Below are 24,320 nucleotides of genomic sequence, written 5' to 3' on the forward strand. Positions count from 1 at the left end.
ATCTTGTATTTGAGGAGTTTTGAAAACAGTTCATGGGAAATATATGTTATTTGAAATTTATGCATGAATCCTCAGATTTTTCACCATAGTGAGTTATCTTTTAGTACTATTTACCAAGTTTTTTGACACACCTTTGTATAATATTTACATAAAATGTGTATTGCAGATAACATAATTATGATTTGTTATTAAAATATAAGCAGCATATCATTAAAATGTGTGTGATCAATGTGCTATGATACATGAAGTAAAGAGTGGTAATTTATTAAAAGCAGGTAAATGTGATGCCCATTTGGATGGACGTACTACACACGTTTTCATTATTGGTACAGTGACTGCAAGTTCAGAGAAGAGTGGAATTTCAGTAGGTAGAGCTGTAGATAGGGACACCCAAGGCAGAAGAAATGGCAAAAACCTAGAGCCCCAACAGAGAGTGTGTTGGGGCCTGGCAAGTTAACGGGCCCGGCAGCTGCATGTTGGTGAGCGCTCTGCAACGGCGTGAAGGTGGGTTAGGCCTGATCTGCAGGCTTTACCTGTGACGTGTCCCTCAGGTGGCCTCGCAGGAAACCACTGGGGCTGGAGAGGGGGTAGGTGAGCACTGGCTGACCTCCCCAGAGTAAAATATTTACCTTCTGCACTCCAGTCCATGACACAAATGCTGATGCTCAGAGCAGATATGGTGAGAAGAAATGCATTTCCTCTTGTGTCATTTCTATGGTTAGGTGTGTGGCTCCAGGGCTCTGAAGGCTTCCACATTGCTGCATTTCTAGTAGCTTACATAATTATGTTCCTTAGTGTGCTTGAGAAAACAGATGGCCCAACAACCTGTCTTCATTCCCCCAATGTCAACAGCCCTTTGTGGGTTTGTATCTGAAAGATGGTGTCTTTGATTCATGTGTGAGGTGATAGGGGCAGCTGGAGAACAAACAGGTGCATGCTGGCTGAGTGGACAGTTCTTGGCCGTCCCGTGGATCAGGTAAGAGGGCCCTGTGTCAGCTCTCCAGCCTTCCGTCCACTCTTGTCCTCATCCCCACCTTCCTGAAGACACAGTCTTTATTCTAGAACATTCATAGAAATTGTGAAAGACAGCGTCTTGGCAGAGCAGAGACTTGAACAAGCGGTGACCCTGTTTGGTGAGATAGAAGCAGTCAGTGGTACCTTGGCTGAACAAGAGCAGTGGCAAGTGCCGAGTGCAGCAGAACAAGACAAGAAGCACACACAATAGGGCTTTGGAACACTTATGGAAAACAGAATTAAGAGACAAAATATTTGGTCCAGAAAGTTTTGAAATCCACACATAGGTAGGGTCTAAAAAATGCTTATGGAAAGTACATATTATAAAATAAAAAATTATGCATGGACAGGTATTTAAACAATTTTTGTTTCTTTTCATTTATTAAAAAGAAAATAGAAAAAGTCAGACAGACAACCAGACAGGAAGATACCTTCCATCATTTGATTGACTCCTGATGCTGGCAACAGCTAGGCCCAAGGGCTAGCATGGCTGGCAGGGCCCCCACCACTTGAGCTGCCTCCCAGGGTACATCTCAGAAGAATGGGGTATTAGAAACAGCGCTGAGATGTGAGCCTAGTACACCTGTCGTGATGAGCAACGGCAGGAGGAGGGTATGGCTGGAGCCAAACCACGAGCAGTAGGGAGAGTGGTGGGACATGAGGCCAAAGAGCTGGTGGTCTTTGTGGGGTGTGGGTCAGTGTGGGTTACAGTGGGCATCAGAGGTTGGCTATCCTGGAGGAAAGGGTGTGGCTTGTTGGGTTTTGACAGGGGTGGAGATAGCGCTGCTGAAAGGCACGGGCCAGGAAGGGACAGCTAGTTGATGGGCGCAGATTGTTGGTGCATCATCGTTGGAATGTTGGGGTCTGCCAGTGCTACAGCCAAGCTGTGCGAGGTGGGAATCTGGGTGGTGCTCTTTCTGATGCGAGTGAGTCACCCCAAAGGTTGCTACCTGCTGATGGGAAACTGTTAGCAGATAGGGTTGAACTTTCTCCTTGGAACTCTTAGCAAGTGAAGTGAGCAAGGGAAGGTAGAGAATGTCGATAGAGAAAACCACAGGGCTGGTACGGCTGGCAGCAGGCTGCCTCTGCGGAGTGCAGGCTGACTTGTGGACATGATGGGCCGTGGGTTTCACATGTCCCAAGGAGAGTGGCAGCAAAGATCGGCTGAAGCCGGGGAGCTGAAAAGTTGGCTGAAGTTGTGCCTTCAGCCCTTCGTTACACAATAACTTTAAAATTTGAAGTATTTAGAGCCCAACAGTGGCCTGGGTTCTCATTGTAGCAGGACTCACGTCATCTGGGCTCAGTTGCATTTGTTGGATGCAGAAGCCTGGAGAACCTCTATAATATTCATATATCAATATTAAAACACATCATCAACATTACATCTTTTTATTACCCCTTTACCATTCCATCAATCACTTAAACCATCTTCCCCCTCCATTTCTTATCATCCTATATTAAAACAACACACCATACCATCATATCCTACATTAACTATCCAACAATCACAATTTTAATCCCTAAGTTACCCCCTCCCTATAATCCCCCCTTCCCATTCTATTACCTCCCCCCCAAACATCCCAATAATCCATATCCACTCACACTCCACCACCTCTCTCTCATAAATCACACCCCCTCCCCCCTCAAGAATATAAGATAGAATGTAAATATTCCACTAGAGAGAATACCTCTATCATTCCACACCCCACTCATAGTACTCTATAGACCGCGCTCACGCACCGCACTATAAGATAATGTCTCACGCCCATATATATGATTTATACCCCTTCAATCAATCCGAGCCACTCCGCGCCCACACTTCTCATCACTCAATTGATTTATATGACCTCTCTGTAATTCTCATCGAAAGACTACTCACATGATAGAGAGAGACATCTCATAGATGCGATCAGATCGTAACGCTGCCTCAAGACTAATAAATTGTAGTTATAGTAAAGACATATATTAATCTGTGTGTGTTATCCTTATTACAAATATAGACTATAGTCAGTTAAAGACTATGTGAGTAGTTCTTTCAGTTAGTTAAATTTTTTAATAAAAAATTTAATATCCCCCCCCCCCCCCCCCCCCCCCCCCCCCCCTCCGCCCCTAGACAGCATGTTTTGATGGTTACTTCTGGATTGCTTCGTTTGCACACTTTAACTTAGGCACGCGATGCATATATATAGTCACCCTACCCACCTCTCCGCCACGATAAAAAAGAGGTGGTGTGTGTGTGTGTGTGTGCACCATAGAGATAGAGATAGAGATAATGAATGTTAATTTTCCCCCCCTAGTATTGTAGAGGTGTGCAGGATGATTTCATTGGAAAAGTGTGTACTATGTATGAAGACAGTGGCGATGGTTTTGGGTAATGAGACAAGGAGTTTGGAGGCGGAAAAGAAGACCACATGTGGTCCCTGACTTTTGATGTTTCGAGATTTCTGACATCACAATGGTGTTGAAACAGTTTGCTTTCTGTAGAAACCATGCTCTCCAGCTGTGGAGAGCTGGCCTTTCCGTGCAGAGCCCTGTGTGGTCTGAGCTTGTGGCAGCGGTGAGCCCAGCTCCCTGGCCACCCTGTTTTGGGGTAGAACCCACACATATTGTGCAGAGAGCACACTTACTGAGCTGGGAAGCCCCGGGGCATTGTGTGACAGATGCACGTCCAACTTGCAATATTTCCAATGTATGATGAGCTTATTGAACCATAACCCACTGTGCATCAAGGACATAATTTTATGAGAATTTAAGAGCTCTTCAGCTGAGGCGTGAAGACCAGCAGGTATTCAGGCAAAGCGGAATGCCCGAGTGGGCCAAGGATTCCTGACCTCAACGCCTTTTTGCATTTACATTATTAATAATGAAAACTCAAGTTTTTCTCTTTTTTTGCTACTTCTACAATGTGTAATTTGCAGACTCTGGGTCATGTGAAATCTCTTGGATGGCGGGTTTGGTCAGGAAATAAAACATCTGTTTACCACCGCATTCTAGACCATGAGAACGAGGGTCATCTTTTTGAGCAGTAGATAATGGATGCACACACGGTGCTGAAAAGCTGGGCAGTGCCTGTAATGTGGGTCAGATCAGGGCAGGTGATGCTCAGAGGACACACAGGAGGGCTTTGGTGGTTGTGCTCCAGGAAACCTGGTTCACTAAGTGACATTGACTGATTTCCCAGCCAAACTGTCCCTGACATCCCCAGAAGGAAAAGGGCCACCCAGTGTCAGAGGACCCTCAGTGTGCTAAGTGAAATAAGGTTATAGGGCAAGTAGGGTACTCCAAAAGTCTTTAAAAAAATTCCTAGTTTATGATGTTAGAATAATTACCCTAAACTTTTGAGTGAAGAATTAGATGATTCCTGGAAAGAAATACTAAGTTTATTTTACAGAAAAACTTGTAGATTAAAGTAATTTTATCAGCATGTCCCATTTGATTTTAAACGTGTGAGATGTATGTAGATGGGGTCTAGTTTGTGCTGCAGGGTTGTGATCCTACTCTGGTCCTCCTTCTGGTGAAATTTGCATCTATGTCTATTTTAAAAATATTATTACCTTGTGCAGGTCAGGGGAATACAGGTAAAGCAGGTAATATCATGTCATTTTGGCAAAAGATATAAAGAATTAAAACATTGGTTACTGTTTATTTCTACTTACAAAACAAGTTAAATGATTTCACTTGAAGGATCAGATTTCAAAATAATTCTTGTTGAGAGAAAATATCAAAAATACTGGAATTTATAAGAGAAGGAATGGCATATTTAAGGATCTCTGAAGGGCAGATGATCAAATTAGATATTGGCTGACTCTATCTTTTTGGTAATAATTTTATTAGAAGCGCTATGCTTGCTGCTCTGGCTTCGTTATTTCAGGGTTCCTGGAAAATTGCAAGAGCATTCATCCTTGGCGGCTTTAAAAACTAAAATTGGAAATGCGCATTCTTTTCATAGTCTCGCCTCTCCCCTCCTCTCTTCCAAATGACCACCCCCACTGTGAGTTTCTAAAATCGCTTTCCACTGTAGAAGTTGAAGAAGAGATTGTTGATGCCCAAGTTCAAGCGTGGTGGGTATGGCCTCCTTCTTGTGTTGGTAATTGCTGAAAGAAGTGGAGTTCTAATTTGTTCATGTTCCTGGCTGGGATGACGTAGTTGAGGAGGGTCTGGTAGATTCAGTTGCTTTGTTTTCTAATGTTCCTGATACGACGTGTAACATGCAATCTGCAATGCACTGTGTGGGAGACCTTTATGATAATCGTGACTGCCTCACAGGAAGCACATACTTTCATGACTATTGTATTTGAATGTCATGTTCCAGGTAAAAGGTGTGACTGTAAGATACACATAGGAGAGGTTAACATCTCCTCTTGGTTGTGGGCGACCCACTGGAGCCACACGTGGAACTCAAGTGACAGAGTTCTTGGTGACACATCCTGTGGCATCAGAATGTCTCCCCTTCTCCCACCGTGACTTGATGTTGAGGACCTTGTCCCTCTACCTGGAATGTTCGATGTCTTAGTGAAGAAATTTTACAGGAGAGATGTTCTTAGGAGAAGACAGATAACCCACTATAAACACCACATGGTTGATTTTCCTTTTGATTTATGATGTTGTCAGAACAAGTAGGCTTTGGGATATATCGAAACACTGAACATTTTAAGAGAAGTCGGTTTCCTCCTGAACATGTTCTCTTAGAAGATGGCGCATTGAACATGAGGCCTCTTCTGGCTGGGAGTCTTTCCATTGGAACAGACAATTCTGTATTGAGCTGTCGCATTATTCACCTCATTTCCATTCTCCCATGGTGGTTTTACCTTCTGCAGAAGAAACATTAAGCCTCATGTCCTCTTCATGTTTGTGCTCTTGTGTTCCTTATTGAAGCAAACCATTTTCTTCCCTTGTCTTGCGTTTTACAATCCTTAAATCCTTAAATCTGCGGTGTTTCCTAAGCCGGCTTTGGGAAAGGCTGCAATTGAAACCTTAAAATACCAGAAGGCATAATGTGCTGGTTTGTGTTTGGAAAAGTCTTTCCATTGGGAAATGGATGGCACTTGCATTAATTGTTTTGTACACAACCCCCCCCCAACTGATTTCCCCTTTATTATTACAATAGCACAGTCCTTCATAAGCAGGGATAAGCCCATCATTCTGCTATTTAAGTGTATCCTGACATTGTAGGCATGGGCAATGACGGAATCCAGCATCCTATTGTGAAGATGCATTTAAAGGTTTCATTGGGAGTCCATCCTTCATTTGAAAGTAGAGTTGTACAATGCATTACATCTTAACATCTGGATGTGACAGTCTCTTTTACACAATTACTGTGCATCCCCTTCAACAAAAAGCCATAAAACAAAATTAGCAACAAGAAGAAAAATAGAAAATTTACAACATCATGAAGTCAAATACCAAGCTACTGAAGCACCAATATGTCTCTGAAGAAATGGAAAGGGAAATCAAAGACCTTGAGGAAAATGATGCTACGGTATAGCCTATGTGTCATGGAAATTACTAAGGAAAAAAACACTTTTTCAAAGAAATGAAAATAAAAACAAAAAGATCAAAATCCACAAGAGTACCAAAAATAGTGTTTAAAGTGACATTTATAACATCAGGTGCTTAGAAAAAGTTGAAATATCTCAAACAAATGATCTAATAATTCATTTTAAGAGCTTATTAAAAAAATGAACAGGAAGCAAGAAATCATAAAAAATACAGCAGAAATAAATGGAATTAAAACTAAAAAACTACAAATTGCAATAAGGAAGAGCCGTTTTTTAAGAAGACAAGCAAAACAAACTTTTAACTAGACTAGCAAAGGAAAACAAGAGAAAAAAAACAAGTAAAATTAGAGAGAAGAAAAAATCCAAAGAAACTAGTAAGGCGATCTCTTCTTGCTGAGTGTGTCCTTGGCGAGATGTGTCTCCTGTAGGCATTACACAGATGGGCTTTGGTTTTTGATCCAGTCTGCTAATCTGTGCTTGCTGGATGAGTGTGCTTGCTGGTATCATTTGCATTCAGGGTTAATTCGATGGTTAGTGATTTGGTCCTGTCGTTTTAGCAATGGATTGCTCATTGTTTGACTCAGTCTTCTTTTGTTGTTTTATTGGGACTTTCTTCCTCTCTGTGTGACTTTCAGTTTTAGTTTTTCCTGGATTAAAAATGATCTAGCACCCAAGGTTTATTTTGTCTTTGTATTATTTGCTACAGGCATTTTAAAGCCTAATTTGATTAACTATCTTTTTTAGGTCACGGAAATGATTCTGCAAATGTCTCTTGAAGTTTGGTAAGTAGATGAAAATATTGTGAGCAATTAGTTGAAAAGTCGTGAGTGAACCACTGATTTACTTTTCTAAATAGAGTATTTTATATATAGGAAACAATTTTGACAGCTCTGTATGCAAGTGCAGTAATTGCTTTTCTTTACTTTTTCTTAATATCCATTTTTTTTATCTGCTATTCTTTGCTTCAGTTCCCAGTAGTCTGGTGATTAAATAATGCCAGACCAAGTGCCTTTTGATAAAGAAGTTAAAATTGGGATTTACTTTAAGTGAACTCAGCAAGGCTGCAGGTGGTGAGTCCTATGGGGCGCTGTCAGTGTTCACAAGGGCCTCCACTATGGGCCTGGGAAGCCATGTGTCTGTTCCACAGGGCCGTATCCGAGGGCGTCTCCGGCTGCCTTGATCGGGCTGAGCTCCAATCGAGGGTGAGCTCGGTGGATCCCACCTTCTACAGCCTGTCCCTATCTTTTGAATTTCGCTCTTGAAGTTGATTTTAACAAAGTTGCTGTTACATGCTTTATGCAAACTCCATACAAATTGACTTAACATTCATATATGTTGTGGTCAGCCAGGTGTATGGAGGTGGCTGCATTGAGTTCAGGCATCTCTTTCTCTTGACCACTGAAGCATGTAGATTTCATTTTAGTAAATGATTAGCATAAATGTCCACCACCTCTCAGCATACTTCAACAAACAGCAATAGCTTTGCTGACACATTATTTTTCAGTAAATGCTTTTTTTTTTAGCACGAACCTAAAATATTTTTGTTATCTGACGAGTAATTTCAGTTAAAATATCAGTTGAAAATGGTATCATTTTCAATGGAAAATGATCATCACTGACAAAATTAATGCAATAATACAGAAGAAATGGGCTTTTGCAATAATGGTAATTTTTTCAATGCAGGGAGAGTTCAGTAAATGGCTTATCTGGAAGTGATACTACACCAGCATTACAATGAGCATTACCCAAGCCCATGTTCTATGTGTTAATTTATCTCTGATTAGAATAGAGTTTTTTCCACAAAAAAATCCATTCATCTAAATAAAGCCTTTTTTTTAACTCTTCCCATTAACTATAACATAAAATCAATAAAGAACATTAATTAGAAAGTCAATACATTAAAGAAGAAATAAATGAACTATAATACTATCATTATATTTATAAAATTGCGGAGTGCTGTTTGAATTTTCTGTTGGATTTTTTTAGTGGTATCTTCCAAAGGTTTCATGTTTGTGACACTGTATATGTTTTTTAAAGAAATAACAATTCTTTAAAAAACAGTATGTTTTTAACATCGAGGGTTCCAGAATGAGAAATCCTTGATTTAAATCTGCCACTTGTTAATGATGTTGATGTTGAAAGATTTCTAATCGCTTTTTAACTCAATGATAAAATCAAGAGAGCTTGAGCAGCAAATCTACTGTGATTTTTGAGAATTTCTTTTAAAAGTGTATACTTCCAGAAACATCAGTGAATATATAGCATATTCAAACAGTGAAATCCCTTGACAAGAATATAAATATTTGAGATACTTTATGTAAAAAACATATGATTCTTATGAATAAAATGTACAGTAGAAAAATAGTTTTCATTGGTTGTATTTTTAGCAAAATGATAACCCTGTAAGATGATCCTCTATACTATTTAGACAATAACAGTGGAAGGAAGGATAGCTCAAGACTAGACTCGAAAACAAATGTATTAGCTTACTCTTTTTTGGTGTTATGTTTTGACATTTTATTTCTTTTTATTATTTATTACTATTATAAAATTTATTATAAATAAAATATAAAATCTATAAAATATTTATTATGGTTATTATTGTTTTATTTTATCATTTTCTGATACAGTATCATAGATTGTGGGATTCCCATTATCCCCTCTCCAATTCCCTCCCTGCTCACTGAGTTCCCCTATATCATTAATATAGGTCTTCATACACAGTCATATAGCCATCATTGCAGGCATGGACAATGGCCGAGAGTTCAGCATCCTATTGTCAAAATATAGTAAACAGTTTCATTGGGAGTCCATCTTTGATTTGGAATAAAGATGGAAACTGCATTGTATCCTCACATCTGGATATGATAGTCTCCATTACACAGTTACTATACATCCCCTTAAATGAGAAGCCACAAAACAAAATCAACAACAGAAAGAATAAAAGAGAAATTAACAACACTATGAAGTTAAATAACATGCTACTGAATGACTAATGTGTCGCTGAAGCAATGAAAAAGAAAATCAAGAACCTTCTTGGAGAAAATGATGCTACCGTATGATCTATGAGTCATTGAAGAATTTAATCAGAAGAAAGTGTTTTGAAGAGGTGAAACTAACAAAAAAAAAATCAAAACCAATGAGATATAAAGTTTTTGCTGATCTTTGTTGGTGAAATCTGTCTCCTGTAGCCAACAAATAGATAGGTTTTGTTTTTTAATCTAGTCTACTTGTCTGCAACATTTGATTGATGAGTTTAAACCATTTACATTCAGGGTTAATATGAATGGGTGGTACTTTGGTCCTGTCATTTTAGGAATGAGTTGTTCATTGATTTAGTCTTCTGTTGTCATTTTACTGGGATGTTCTTCCATTTGCCTTTGGTTTTGGTGGGTGCTATTCCTTTTCTCTGTCAAGAGAACATCTTCAAGTATCATTTGTAAGGCAGGTTTGGAAGAGGCATATTCTTTTAACTTTTCTTTACTGTGGAAGAATTTTATTTCATTTTCAAAGACAAACGAAAGTTTTGCTCGGTATGTTATCCTGGGCTGACAATTTTTTGCTTTTAGAATCGAATATGTCACTCTATTCTCTTCTTGCCTGTAGAGTTTCCTGTGAGAGGTCTCCTGTGAGTTTAATTGGCATTCCTTTATACGTCAACTGATTATTTTCATGAGTACATTTAAGGATGTGTTCCTTACGATCGATTGAAGAGAGCTCGATTATCACGTGTTGAGGTGAAGATCACTTTCAGTCAACCCTGTTGGGAGTTCTGTGCCCCTCCTGGGTATCGTTTCCCAATTCTCTCTCTAGATTAGGGAAATTTTCCCTTATTATTTCATTAAATACATTTGCAAACTCAGCTTCTCTTTCTGCACCTTCTGGGACTCCCATAACTCTTATATTTGGCCTTTTAATAGTGTCTTGCAGTTCATGAATACTTTTTTTGGTCTGACCCAGCTCTGCTTCCAGCTTTTTGTTTGTTTCCCCCTGGCGACAGGAAATATTTTCCAATTCTAAGATTCTTTCTTCTGCCTCTTTAATTCTATTTTGGAGACTCTCCACTGTACTTTTAATTTGCTCCACTGTCTTCTTCATTTCTGATATCAGCTTTCATTTGATTCACTTTCAGTGTGACATGTTCCTTAAAGTTTCTTGAACTCCTGTATTATGTGCTTCTCATTGTTAAGAAGTGTTATAACAAGTGTTTTGAATTCTGTATCCCACATTTTCTTGATGTCTTCCTCAGTGAACTCTGAGGTTGGCAAAGGGCTTTGTTCCTTTACAGGGGAGTCTTAAGTAATATTCATTGTGCCTTTGTCTCTCCTTTTGTTGCTGGTCACTGAACCTCTGGCTAGCAGATTCTTCTCCTTGTGGCAGGTTTCTAAGGTCTGTCACCCACAGGTCTACAGTTTGATTTTACTTATTGCAGTTGGTTCATGGCTCTTTGCTACAGTCAGTTGTGTCACTCCCTCCAGCGAGTTCTAGGTCTGAATTCTTACGTTGGATTTCCACCATAGTCTCTATAACCCCAGATCTTGGCCCCACCTCCTGTGATACTGTTCTGAGGCTGCACCATTGTCTGTACAAGCTTTCTTCCACTTGCAGTTGGAGCAGGTCCCAGGATTAGGGAGACACCAGGTATCCCATATATATCTAGGTTACTGGTGGTGGTGATCTTGCCTGTGGAACCTGTTGGTCGTTGGGTCTGAGGACCACACAGACCTATTTTGACCCATACAATGCCATGGTCGATATTATTTTCCCTGTGGGACCAGTGTACTGTGCTGAGCTCAGCGAGAACTCAGCACATGCACAGCTCACTATTGTCCCTGCAGTCTTAAATTCTTTGCCATACTATAAAAAATGGCATCTGATGTGCCACTACTAGAGTTCCTGATCTGCTGGCCATCAGATTTGAGGGCTAGCTGGATCTATCTTAGGTGGAACCTGTTGAAAGTCACGTTGTTGCAGTTCACTGAGCCAGAAATGAGCTCACTCCCAGCTCAGTGCATGTGCAGTACTGTCCATAGCCCTTGCCTCCTTAAACAAAATGGCACCTGATACGGCTCTAGAGGGAAGACTGGGTTGTGAAATCCACCCTGGTCCTGCACTACTGGGATCTGCTGCTCTGTCTCTGTTCCTGGTCAAATCAAACAGATCAGCAGGACAGGGAGTTCCTTGTCTGGGTTCACTGCCTGAGCTCCCAGTAGATGTTTCTTCCCAGTTGGTTGCTGATGAAGTTCTGGCTGATGGTACATTCGGATTGGCACTCCCTGGATGCTGCTGGGTATCAGTCACTGCAATACCATACCTGTGTCTCTACTGCTTCCCTGCACTCCCTGGATGCTGCTGGGGTATCAGTCACTGCAATACCATACCTGTGTCTCTACTGCTTCCCTGCACTCCCTGGATGCTGCTGGGGTATCAGTCACTGCAATACCATACCTGTGTCTCTACTGCTTCCCTGCACTCCCTGGATGCTGCTGGGGTATCAGTCACTGCAATACCATACCTGTGTCTCTACTGCTTCCCTGTGTCTTTTCTTCTGCACCTTTGGGATAATGGCTTTCATACCAATTGGACTGATTGAATGTGTGACTCGGTGCTTTGTTTGCCATAATGGAGTGATCATTTGCTGCTTGTTGGGTAACAGATCATTTCAAGTTCACAGCTACTTCCCTTAGATAGAAAGAAGTAGAGTCTTTACATCAAGGAGGTTATATATTTTAATTAATTTTGATGCTTGTTATTGAATGGCTGCTCAAAACTGATTTGCAAATCCACCTACAATTATGAAAATAATAATATTGCTTTACCTTTCCCAACACTGGAAATAAATATTGGAAATATTTTTAAATCAATAATATGCTGATATTAGTATTTTGCTAAACTAACCAAAATGAGACTTTATAATTAAGGTGTTACATTTGTGCATAATACAGAAACAATTTTTTTCTAATTTTTTGGTTCATTAGCTGGTGCATAGGGCTCAGTATTGGGTCCCCTGTTTTTCATGTGGACTTGGGGCATGTTGGAGGTAAATGATGCACTACTTGGGGTCCTAGTCTGCACAGCTTCAGTTGTCTTATTGAAGGCAGTGCTGTGCAACGGTGGACTCTAGAACAAAGGTTAATGTTTGCCCCATGTCTTGCATTGTTGCATGAACAAAAAGTGCTTTGTTTTTGAGGAATCACTGCCATTGCTGGAACCTGCTGGCGTTATCTCAAGTCTGTGGGGATGACTTGGTCTCATATCTGTCACTACCACAAAGTACCCGAGGTTGGAGTGTGGACACAGAAAAGAGCTTCTGTTGGCCCACAGTTGTGGAGGCTGAAACTCCAAAGCTGTACAGCTCTGTCCCCTCCCCCATGGCAAGGAGTAGAGATGGGAGCAGCCACAGGCGGAAGGTCACCTGAGAAGCCGGAGCTGGTGCACAGGAGAGCGCTGGGGAGCAAGGGGGAATGCAGGAGAGTGCAGGGGAGCACTGGGGAGCAAGGGGGATGCAAGGGGAGTGCTGGGGATCACAAGACCTCTCCTGCCCTTTTCATCATAATTCACACTTCTAGAAAACAGCTCCTGCCCTGAGATCAGATTGAATCCCCCCTGAACTAATAAGCTCCCACAAGGCCCTGATTCTAAGTGTTCCCAACTCGTCTGAGCATTGCCACTCTGGGGACCAAGCCCTATCCAAACCCAAGCAGATGTATCCATTAGCATGGGCCGCTTAAGACAGGATTTCCGCCAGTGTCTTCCTTAGAACACAGCCTTGGTGTGCCACTGAGTGCTATGGCGGTGACTGGTGGAGGGACGGAGGAGGACTCTTGCAGCCAGCAGGTGTCAACCTGAGGCTTTGCTGAACAGCTCCCTAGGACCTCAGACCACAATAGACAACTCACCGGGCATCTCATATTCCTTTTTTGTTTTGTCTTGAGAAAATGTGCCTTGGGAAACACTGCTCAGCCAGCATTTTGTACTCTTTTTAGGTCCATGGTGGGAAAGGGATTGAAGGGGGCAGGGTGGATGTGAGGCAAGGCTGCAGACATCGCCGGCTCACGTCTGTCTGTCGTTTGTTGCAGCTCAAGCCCAGACCTGCGGTTCAGCATGGCTCTGTGTGATCAGGAGAAAGCTTTCAGACAACTGAGAAAGGAGAATGTTAAGGAGAACATGAAGAAACTCCTGGGTCCCAAGAAGAGTGAAGGACTGAGTTCCACACGGGATGTGAGTTGCACATTGTTCAGAAGTGGTTACCGTGCAGTGGGATAGCTGACAGAATGTTACCTGCAGAGTTTCATCCCTGTGTGCCAGTGCTGGGTTAAGCATTATTATTCCTTCAGCTTCTAGATTAGGAAAGTGATTCTAGGTAAGAAACTATTTGAGGAAGTCCATTTGAATGCTGCCCATGATTGGAGATGTTTATCTGATGTCATGCTTATTTTTAGTTCTACTTATTTTTTTAGAGCAGTATTAGGTTTAGAGCAAAAGTGAGCAGGAAGTATAGGGTGACCTCATGTAAGTCCCTTTCCCCACCACACTGGTACCACGCCCGCATGCTAGGGCTCTCCAGAGAAAGCGGATAAAGAAAGGAAGGGATCTCAAAAAGTGTGTGGAAAATGGGAGCTGAGAGCCAGTCCCCAGTCCAGGCCTCTCGTGCGGTGGAGGAACTCAGCTGCTTGAATCAGGCCATGATGCCTCTTAGGAAGGTGGGCTCGGGCAGAGCAGAGACTCAGCCCAGGCACTGTGGCATTGGATGTGGGCATCATGACTGATGTCTCACCTGCTAGGCTAAAAGCCCAGCCCATGTTTAAGCAGCACGCAGGTCTCTTCTGGGACTCTGACACTCACCGGCTGCAGCCTCCCCCCTCCAGGGCCTCAGGTCTCAGGTTTTCTTGTGGCACTTTTCTCAGCATTTACCACAACTGGGCTTACAAATTACTTGTGTGACTTAGCATCTGCTTTCTCTGTTAGAATGCAGTCTGTGGTGTGTGTTATTCGTAGTCCCAGAATCTAGAGTGGCTTCTTGCACGGTGGACTTAGGAGGTCATCGTAGCATAGGAATGATGGGGCAGAAGCAGGCAGAGGTTTGGTATGGTTGAGTTGGCCTCAGATCTCAGCAATCCAAGCCTCAGGTTCCTAGGGAGCTGTCCGAGGCTGAGGAGAGAATGTGGAGCAAAGCTCCCAGTCTAGACGGACTTAGATGTACACAGAGTGTGGCTGCAGGCCCCCTGAGGCCTCTGTTCGTAGGTTCCCCAAAAGGAGCATGTGAACCCAAGAGTCTAAGCATGCATCTGTTCTGGAAAGGGGAAGGAGTCTTCCTGGGTCAGCCAAACTTTTCTTACTGTCCACACAAGTGAGACTGTGTTAGCTCTTCTGCAACAGATGGGGAGTGAGGTAATTATGCTTCGTCTCTGGGAAATCTGTCGAAAATATGAAACACGTAGATTTGGAAATAGATCTAGAGTTCATAGTTCCCTTTTTCCTTTGGGAGAAGCGATCAACTTTGACGAAGTTGACCACTTTGACCAACTTTGACCACCAATTCCCCAAAGAAAAGTACCTTTTTTGTTGTTTTTCTGCTAACCTTGGGTCTCTCAGGCTCCCACGTCACCTGCTGCCTGAACACATCTTCCCTTGGCCCGGTCAGCTGGCTGCCTTCGGGGGTGCAGGGGGAGTCGGATGTTCTCAGGAAGGTAGTTCTTCTCACAGCTCCCTTCAGAAATTGCACCTGTTTTGTGCTCAGGTGTCAGTATGTGGGCAGCATCTGGGGAAGGACCTCAGTGGTAATCAACATGAATGAGTCCTACACATCTGTTTTTATCTCCGTGTCTTCCAATTGAGCTGGACAGGAGGCCTTTACAAAGAGGAGAGGACGAACACCAGTGCTGTAGTACATTCAGCAAAATGTTGACACAGTAGTTCCTCACCAGAACAGCAGGTATTCAGGGAGTCCGTAGTCCTTACGCATCCCCCGGGGTCCCGCTGGCCTAGTCTGGCACCCCCTGAATAGGCAGTGACTCACTCATTTAATAACCTTCTCTTCCTGCCTGGACAATGAGCTTGTCAGGTAATTAAGATTTCTGAAAACTCAGGAGTTTAAGATGGAGTAGTAGTAAGATTTCAAAAAATATCTATTTATTTAGATCCTTTGGGTGGTAGCCTTTTGTAATGTGTAATTCCTTGCTGAGATCAAAATGATTGAAGTATTCTCAAGCTCTGGACCCTTGGCGATCCGCCGCCTCTTCGCATCCTCTGTGTCTGATTCCCTCTCAGCTCCGTGGCTGTGGACTCCCAGCCTGGTAGAGGAGTTTGTCGCTGGGATAGCGTATGGACCGAGGGTGACTCCTGCACGGAGGCTTATGGCCTGAGCGCCTCCCTTTGAAGGCCCTGTGCTCAGGAGTTGTTGGTGTTTTTCTTTTAATTTTTAGATTTTTCTCTTTTTTTTTGGAAAGGCAATTTTACAGAGAGGATAGATAGATCTTCTGTCTGCTGATTCACTCCCCAAGTGGCCACAGCTGCCAGAGCTGCGCTGACCTAAAGCCAGGAGCCAGGACCTTCTGCCAGGTCTTCCACACGGGTGCAGAGTTCCAAGGACTTGGTTCATCCTCCGCTGCTTTCCCTGTCCATACGCAAGGAGCTGGATGGGAAGTGGAGCAGCCAAGATGAGAACTGGTGCCCTTATGGGATCCCGGCACCATAGGTGGAAGATTATCTTATTATACCATTGTGTTGGCCAACACTTGCAGGTGGAGGATTAGCCAGTTGATCCATTGTGTCAGCCCTACTGTTAATTCTTTTCACTGCAAGATATCTTTTGGTCCATGATCCCCAAAATGGAGCAGGGAGCAAGGTTGGTTTGGGAGTCAAAATTGGAGATTAGAATAATGTGGAAAGGACAGAAAGAACTACCCAAGCCTCCTCAGAATCTAAGGAGAAAACAGTTCTGAAGAAGACTGAGAAGAGTGTGTTTCAGTTTAAACAAATGTGACCAGATATCTTTAGATGGAAGTAGAGGAACAAAGTGGACGTTTCAAATATGTTCCCTAGCACTGCACTCAATGCCCGGAGTAAATTAGCGCAATACCAGAGAGAGTGGACCAGAGTGTGCTGCAGCGAAGCAGAACCACACACCTTCCGAAGAGGAAGCCGGATTCAGTTGGGAAGAATGATTGCTCCTTTGTTTCCGCAGTTTCCTTCTTCCAGAATCTTCTTCCTCCATTTCTGCCTTCACCCCACAGCACTGTAGACTGTCAGTTCTTTTCCCACGTTGGCTGTAGACACAGAAGCGCACATAGTGTAGGGCTCCTGTTAGGGGAGTGCACGCTGATGAGCTGAGCAGGTGTGGACCTCCAGGGGTGAGGCTTCCGGACTAGGCAGGTGGAGCTCATTTTCTCGTGTTTGCGGAAGTGCTAGCATTTCAGCAGCCTGGAGAGCAGTGGCCCGTGAGGCCCAGACTGTGGTCAGCAGTGGGCGCCAAGTGCCCTGGCCCTGAAGAGCATAGAGCTACTGCGGAAACGGGAGCAAGCAGGAGCCAGCAGACCCATGCTTCTCCTGGCAGCGAAGGAAGGGGTTTGTGTGAACAGGTGTTCCTGCTTGCTTTGAGCTGCTGGTTACGTCTGCAGCACAGGTGGGTCCTGTCTACTCCGGTGAAGGCCAGAATGAAACAGCACGGCCGGCCTCCTGGGCCACCAGGGCCCCTTTGGGCTTCTCTGCACTGTTAGCGCTCCAGGGCCGGGCGTGCGCTGAAGGCTTGGCCTTCCCAGTCTGTTCGGCTGTGTAGGCCGATTGCTGTTGATACATCTCTTTCTGCGTGTGTTCTCGTCCTGTTGGCTCTGTTGTTGTTTTTGAGACCCTGAGTAGACAAATGTCTTCATGGAATGGTCAGATTTTGAAATCTATGGAAATCTGTAAAAGCCTTGAGCACTTTGGAATTTCCTTTTTGTGAGGGAGGAATTTGTTAAGATCCCAAAGCCCCTGTATCCAGACAAAAGTACTCTGTAAACCCACGTATCAAGACAACTGAAGTCAAATCATGGGGAATTTCAGCAAGTGAAAATTCATTTCCTGTATTCATACGAGAGAAGTATGAGAAATATTTGCTGACATCATTCCCACAAATCCTCATAATAGTAGGTCTAAATATAATCTAAAACCTCCTCAGCACTCCTGTATTTGGTTCTGTTGGAATTAGAGCCAGGACTCCCAGCTGCAGCACTCACACCTTACAAAGCTCCAGTTGTTTTTCCGTGTTAGAATGACTTAGACTGTACTCACACCTGTTGCGTAACAGTGGACCAACACTACTTGAAGTCACACATGAATCTGAAATACGGATCGGTAGAATTCATTCCTCCTGTCCCCTGCGCAATGACACAGCGAAAAGAGCAGGAATACTCGCATAGTCATAGCAAATCCTGGTTGCACCATGCAGTCCTTGCTCTCTGCAGACAAGGTATGCATGTGTTCAGCTCCTTTGGAAATGGAAAATCATAATGACTTCCTTGCAAGATTTTGGAAAATCAAGTAAACTGAGTCAAGTTGTCTGTGAGGATACCCGGTACACAGTACATTTGCAATATCTTATTTCTCATTCTTTTATTGTCTATAAGAGCTTATAATTTTTATATTACCTATAATTATTTATGAAAAAATATGTAGAATCTACTACTTTCTGCTAGTAGCCAAAAGAATATATCCAGACAACATCTTACTTTGCAACATTGGAAAATGTTTTCTTGGAGCCTTGGTGTCTTACCCCAAATCCTCCCTTAAAACACATAATCCACTTCTTAAAATGAGCTGTAACATCTGCTTTGATACAAATCTAGAAACCTGGTCAGTCTGGCCCGCCTTCCTCTCTTCTATTCCCGGCACATGATCTCGGCTCCCCTGTCACTGTGACCTGAACACAGCTGTCAGTCCTCACACAGTCCTTAGGAGTTTCATCTGCAAGATGGGCGCATTCTCACCCTATAGGATCTCTCAGAGAATCAGATAAAACAATGTAGCTGAAAGGAAACGAAAAGCTGCAAAAGGTTCAACATAGCTGCTGTTGTCATTCTTCAAATAAGTTGGCCATTATGGCAACATGCGCTTCCCAACAAACTTGGTTATCCACTTAAAAACAGAGACATCATTGGGGCTGGTGCAATGGCACAGGAGGCTAATCCACCACTTTGGTACAAGCATCCCACATGGGTGCCAATTCTAGTCCTAGCTGCTGTAGTTCCAGCCGGCCTCCCTGCTTTTTCCTGGGAAAGCAGTGAAGGATGGCTCGGGTCCTTGGGCCCCTATAGCCACTGGGAGACCTGGTAAAATCTCCTGGCTCCGACTGGTCGAATGTAGCCATTTGGGGAGTGAATCAGTGGATGGAAGATCTCTCTCTGTCTCTCCTGTCGGTAAATCTGCCCTTCAAATAAAAATAAATACATTCTAAATATATATATATTATAAATATAATAAAATTTGACTTTATCAAGGCATGAGTGCATTTATACCTCCGTATAACAATGTGGGATGTATACCACAGAAGCAGAGTAGATGGTAGCGTGCTGTTGTGTCTCACTGTGCCTACAGTGCCTGTGTTGCATCACTGCAGGTGCCGGTGGTGGCCATCCTGGGTTCTGGCGGCGGATTCCGAGCCATGGTGGGATTCTCCGGTGTCATGAAGGCGCTGTATGAATCAGGAATCTTGGATTGTGCTACCTACATTGCTGGGCTTTCTGGCTCCACATGGTCAGTGTGCATTTTCTCAATGTCATTCCTGTCATGCTAGATGTTTAGGATTTAGCTAACTCAAACATGAGAAGGGAAAAAGAATGTAGAAAATTTGCTTTAACCTCAAATTCCTGAAATGTTCTAGTTTAATGCCAAATGTGCTTTAAAATGTTTTTAAATTGTATACAATAATAATGACTTTTGCCATTTGTTTACTCCTTTCTAGGCTTGTTTGTAACTTAAAATGTCATTAAAATGTAACCTTTTTAAAAATTGAAGATAATTCTTGATACATATCACATAAGTGGAATAACACACTCCACCCATAATTAATTTAAGCTCCATATAATTTGCTGATGTGCAGTCCTTTGGTGAACATGTCTGCATCTATGTGATTCACTGGCTATTCATTTTATTCTTTAGGGCAAATAGAATGAAATGCAAGAGGATGATAAACCACTTTGAGTTCAAAAATGCAATAAATTTTACTGATTGGTATCTAACTAAACATGAAAGCAGCCATTTGGATGCATATCCTTTCTACAAATAGGACACAGTTTCGAAGAAGGGAGTGTAGACCCTTTGTTTGCTTGTTCCACGTAAGCATTCTGGAAAGCAAGTGAAAGTTCTTACTCAAGTGTCTCAAATATAAATACTGCCTTATTATCACAGACCATCCAATCCTTTCTGGGCCCTCACTCACGCAGAGCTCACCTGTCATCCATGGGAGCACACAGGTTTAGCAACTTAAAGTTGTGTCATTCCCTTCCATGACAAGCATGTGGGTGGCTTCATTTCTTGGATAGGAAATTAGACTTAGCAACCAAGTGATCTATTCTAGTTTCTAGCTTAGTTGGCACATCCATGGGGTCAGTTACATCCCCAATCCATGACTCCTACAAAAACACAATCTTCAGGAGAACTCCGCATTCTGTGTGGAGCTCCACACGCAGATGCTATGCAGACGGTTGACTGTCTTGAGTCAGAATCTATGGTTAAGAAACCGCGCCCCAGAGCCGTTTTTGGCTTCTTCTAGTCAGTGCCCTCCGTGTGGCTGAACTCCTCGGAAAGCAGGGTGTTGCAGAAGAGAGCAGGCATCTGCCTGTTTAGTGAGTAATGTGATGGAAAGGCTTGCATCTTTGCATGAATGCGCCCGTTCGATCGTTTCTTTCATCGTTTTGTTTTTATCGTTTGGGTGGTTCTCACTCTCTGTAGCCCATTCCCGGGTGCCTGCTGTCCAGCAGTGACTAACAGTGCAAGAAGCTCACGGGCTGGAACTCATCCCCCAGGAAAGCCAAGCCTGGCTGCAGCTGTGGGCTTCTGAGCATGCAGCTGTGAGCCCCGGGAAGCTGCGGGAGTGCCTTAGTGGTATAAAGCTGAAGTAGCAACTTCTTGGCCTCTCCTTTCAGGGTTTTGGAAAGAGATCCTGTGACGTGGAATTACGATGATATAAATGCGTACACACATTGGTGTGCCTGTAACTGGCATCTTGCAGTCTTATTTTTCTTAAAGATGAACATCACTTTGTTGTTGTTCTGCTGCCTTAAAGGCGATGTGACAGCTTTAATCCTCATACTAGAACATTCTCTCACAAACCAGTTACCTTCCAACTGCGGTGATGCCTTTTGAAGCCCTCATGCCCCTCGTCTTCCTTGGAGGAAGAGCGAGGAGACAGAGGGCTTTGAGACATAGTGAGCGCTTGACTGGAGTTGAAAATCCACATGAGGCTTAGCTTGGGGCTAGGATTGCAGAGCGTTGACAATTTAAATAAGAGCCATAAAGTAAATGAAGAGTAGTTTTGACGGTGCATTTGCAAAGAGCAAAAAGGGAGTACAAAGTTCAAGAGCAAAGTGTGGGAAAGGGCTGTACATGATTTTAGATGCTGTGCTTGGAAAGGAGTGGAACAAACCTGGCTTGTTTAAACGAACAGGAAGTATTTCTGTTTGGTTTGTAGAATTTAAGAGCCTTGGGACCGTTTGTAGATGCAGGAGGGAAGGGAGATGGTGAGAGGCAGAGATGGAAGGCAGATGGCAGGAGGATCCCAGGGAGGGGAAGGTTCAGGTGGAGACGTTGGAGACAGGAGTGGAGCCCTAGGAAGCACAGGTGGGGGCAGCGACCGCGGAAGGAAGAGACGGTTCCTGAGACAGAAGGAAATGTGCACGGGGTGAGTCATGTTCACAATCACCTGTCGACGAGCATAGGTGAGAAAGTAAAACTTCAAAGGAAGGAATTCGGAAAGGCTTGGAAAAATAAATTACACCGTGTGTTGTGTAACTGGTTATATTCCGATGATCCGTGACCATGCTTCTGCATAAATGAGGCAATGCGGAACTACCTGGAGAAGCCCTGGACCTCCCAGAAAGCTTCCTCTGATCACAAAATAGGATTTTAGACAGAACAGAGTTTCCATGTCCCTCCTGCTAGCTCAATGGCAGTTGTTTCTGTAAGAATTATGGAATGGTATTTGTGATTCACTCAGTGTAAGTGTTCACGTCGGTCCCATGTCCTGCTCAGGCCTCCTGCCGAGCTTGCCCACAGTGAAGCTGCACCCCTGCAGCATCCTCAAGGGCCATGGCGACTGGCCGCCCTGCTGAGGAGAGGACCCAAGTCAGGGGGTCCACCATGTGATTTTGGTATTAAGGATTAAAATGAAAATCTTCTTTTCTTTAATGATTTAGCTTTGAAACAATGTGTGTGTTTGTTTAAAAAGGATGATGAAGTCTAAAAAAATCAGGTCTGGGTGAATCATGTCGTGCACTTTGGAATAACTAGAGGAATGAGTTACTGTGGCTTTCATGTCTTCTAAGCTATATTTTTAAATTAGATATTTGGTGATCAAATTAGGTTTGAGTTCAAAGTAAGCTGATTGGTTTATCTTTGTGCAGGGGCATGCTAATCCTCTCTGTATTGTTCCAAATTTAGTATATATGCTGCCGAAGCGAGCGCAACCAGTTGGTTTATCTTTACCACACGTGCCAGAACACTTATGAATTCAGTACGAGATTTAAAAACTCTCCTTAAGGATTTTTTAAAAAAGTTTGCTGAGTTTGTGTTTCATTGTACCTCCATTATTATTCATTTATTAATTTGCTGATTTCCCCAATTCATCTCCTAAAAAAGCCCTCTGACTCCAAGAAGAACTTCTAAGTTGTGAAGTGGAAATAGTTTGATCTCTAAGAACTGAAATTTTGAAAAGTAGCTTTGAGAAGCAGAGCATTTCAGAGAGAGCTGGCAAGCCTTGAGTTCTGGTGGCTATCTTTGGTTGGGGTGTAGGCCTATATTGCACTCACCCACCCTTCCGTTTCTCATCTGTGAGGTCAGAGACCTCGGATCCCCTGGGGGTCACCAGGCAGCTCTCTGCGCATTTGACCAGCGCAGTGCCAGAGCCAGACAGCAGCCCCATGGTCCCTGCAAAGAAGTCATTATGACTGACATTTTTATCTGAATCCCAAGGGAAGCATGGGCCATTTTCTCTTTGCTTTGATGATGTGGCAGAGTGGTCATATCCTTGGTTTAGTCTGTTCTGTCACTCAACAAGCTGTGCTTACCATGCGCCCGTAAGGACCACCTTATTTCAGGACCTGAAGGAGGTCACGATTCAATCTGAGACATATAATGGCAGGCAGCTACACGTGTACAGTCTAGATCAAGTGCCAAAACCCAGGGTGACTTTCAGTGCACCCCAAGTTGCCAGATGGCTGGTGGTTAACAGCACCCACAAGACAGTATGAGCCTTACAGATGCTATTTCTCTGCTGAATGTTCCTTCAGCTAAGCGTGCTGAGAAATTCAGAGATCTGCACATCTGCAGGCCTTTTTTTTTTTTTCCTAGTTTGCTAATGATGATTAAAACAACCACATTTGTCAGGATAAGTAGTCATTCACAATAGTTGGAACAGTGTGTTTTCTGCATGAAGATAATCATGATGGAAAGTCAAGTCGCCAAACTGCTTGACCGGTAACGCATCCAGACAAGTGTGTGGATCTGTGTGCCTCGGCCATGGTGTCAGTCTCATAGTCTGAGGGAGGTGCCTGTTCCTGGCAGACCACAGAGCGCCGTGGGCCCCAGGGCGTGTTGCCTGCCTGCGTGGGGCCTAGGAGCCGAGTCTCCTTCCAGACCTTGCTTTGTCTTGCAGCTCTGGGGCCAGCTCCTCTCTGATGGCTGCATTCTTCCTTCAGATAGGTTATATTTTTGGTCAGATGATGATGCTGGTCAAACAACCAGCGTTCTCTTTGCGCCTCCTGGTATTGCTGCCTGGCTGAGAGCTGCTGTGCCACTGCCCTTCCTCTTACCAGTGGCATTCTGCTTTCTCCGCAGGTACATGTCCACCTTGTATTCCCACCCTGATTTTCCAGAGAAAGGGCCAGAGGAGATTAACGAAGAGCTAATGAAAAATGTTAGCCACAACCCCCTCTTGCTCCTCACGCCGCAGAAGGTTAAGAGATATGTCGAGTCTTTATGGAAGAAGAAAAGCTCTGGCCAACCTGTCACCTTCACCGACATCTTCGGGATGCTGATAGGAGAGACACTGATTCACAATGTAAGTTCTGGCTCAGTCGCCATCCTTGTGCCACAGGACATGGCATGAGCCTTGATGTTACAAGGAAAAGCAAAGGCGGCTGACTGGCTCAACATCAGTTCGCTTGACTTGTTCTTTTGTCAGGGTGTTATCAGCAGACATCGGAGCGGCCGCTGTACCTGCCGCACATTGTAGACGCTTCAGCACTTCCCCCTGACTGCATATCTGTTGTGATGGGTGGGAAAGTGCTTTGCATTCCTTTTCTTTGGAAAAATTCAGATTTTTAACCTTTAGCTTCATATTCTGTAGTCTTTTTTACATGAGGAGTTAAATACAGCGATAATTTTGCAGTAGGTTAGGAGTGGGCGCTACACTGAACCTGTCTGAAAAGGAAGTGGATGGCGTGGGGCAAAAACCTTTGGTGCCTGAGCAGGGCATGACCTCTCAGCTAGGGCCCAGAGGAGGGTGGGAGAAGCCTGTGCCAGGGAGTCCAGGGGCTGAATTCTTTCCAGGCTCCATGCTGCCAGCTCACTCCCCAGTCCAAACGTGACATCAGGCTAGTTTTGGAATGCAGA

At 43.6% G+C, this 24,320-nt stretch overlaps 1 protein-coding gene and 1 non-coding gene across 5 annotated transcripts in view; one reads left to right on the forward strand and one right to left on the reverse strand.

Moving 5' to 3' along the window:
- The window catches only part of PLA2G4A (phospholipase A2 group IVA), a 280,276-nt gene that overhangs the window by 41,434 nt on the left and 214,522 nt on the right, over nt 1-24,320 (forward strand). For all 4 annotated transcript variants that reach the window (XM_040985387.1, XM_040985388.1, XM_040985386.1 and 1 more), the window contains 4 exons: nt 7,257-7,294; nt 13,592-13,733; nt 19,108-19,244; nt 23,544-23,766. In XM_040985387.1, coding sequence (XP_040841321.1) covers nt 7,257-7,294; nt 13,592-13,733; nt 19,108-19,244; nt 23,544-23,766 — 540 coding nt within the window. The remainder of the gene's footprint in view (nt 1-7,256; nt 7,295-13,591; nt 13,734-19,107; nt 19,245-23,543; nt 23,767-24,320) is intronic.
- LOC121160136 lies at nt 22,063-22,172 on the reverse strand. The gene has a single exon (XR_005884497.1). It is a non-coding gene; the product is annotated as a U6 spliceosomal RNA (small nuclear RNA).

The sequence above is a fragment of the Ochotona curzoniae genome, unplaced genomic scaffold (assembly GCF_017591425.1).
Source record: "Ochotona curzoniae isolate NIBS_2020 unplaced genomic scaffold, NIBS_Ocur_1.0 contig_430, whole genome shotgun sequence".
In the NCBI taxonomy this organism is placed as follows: Eukaryota; Metazoa; Chordata; class Mammalia; order Lagomorpha; family Ochotonidae; genus Ochotona; species Ochotona curzoniae.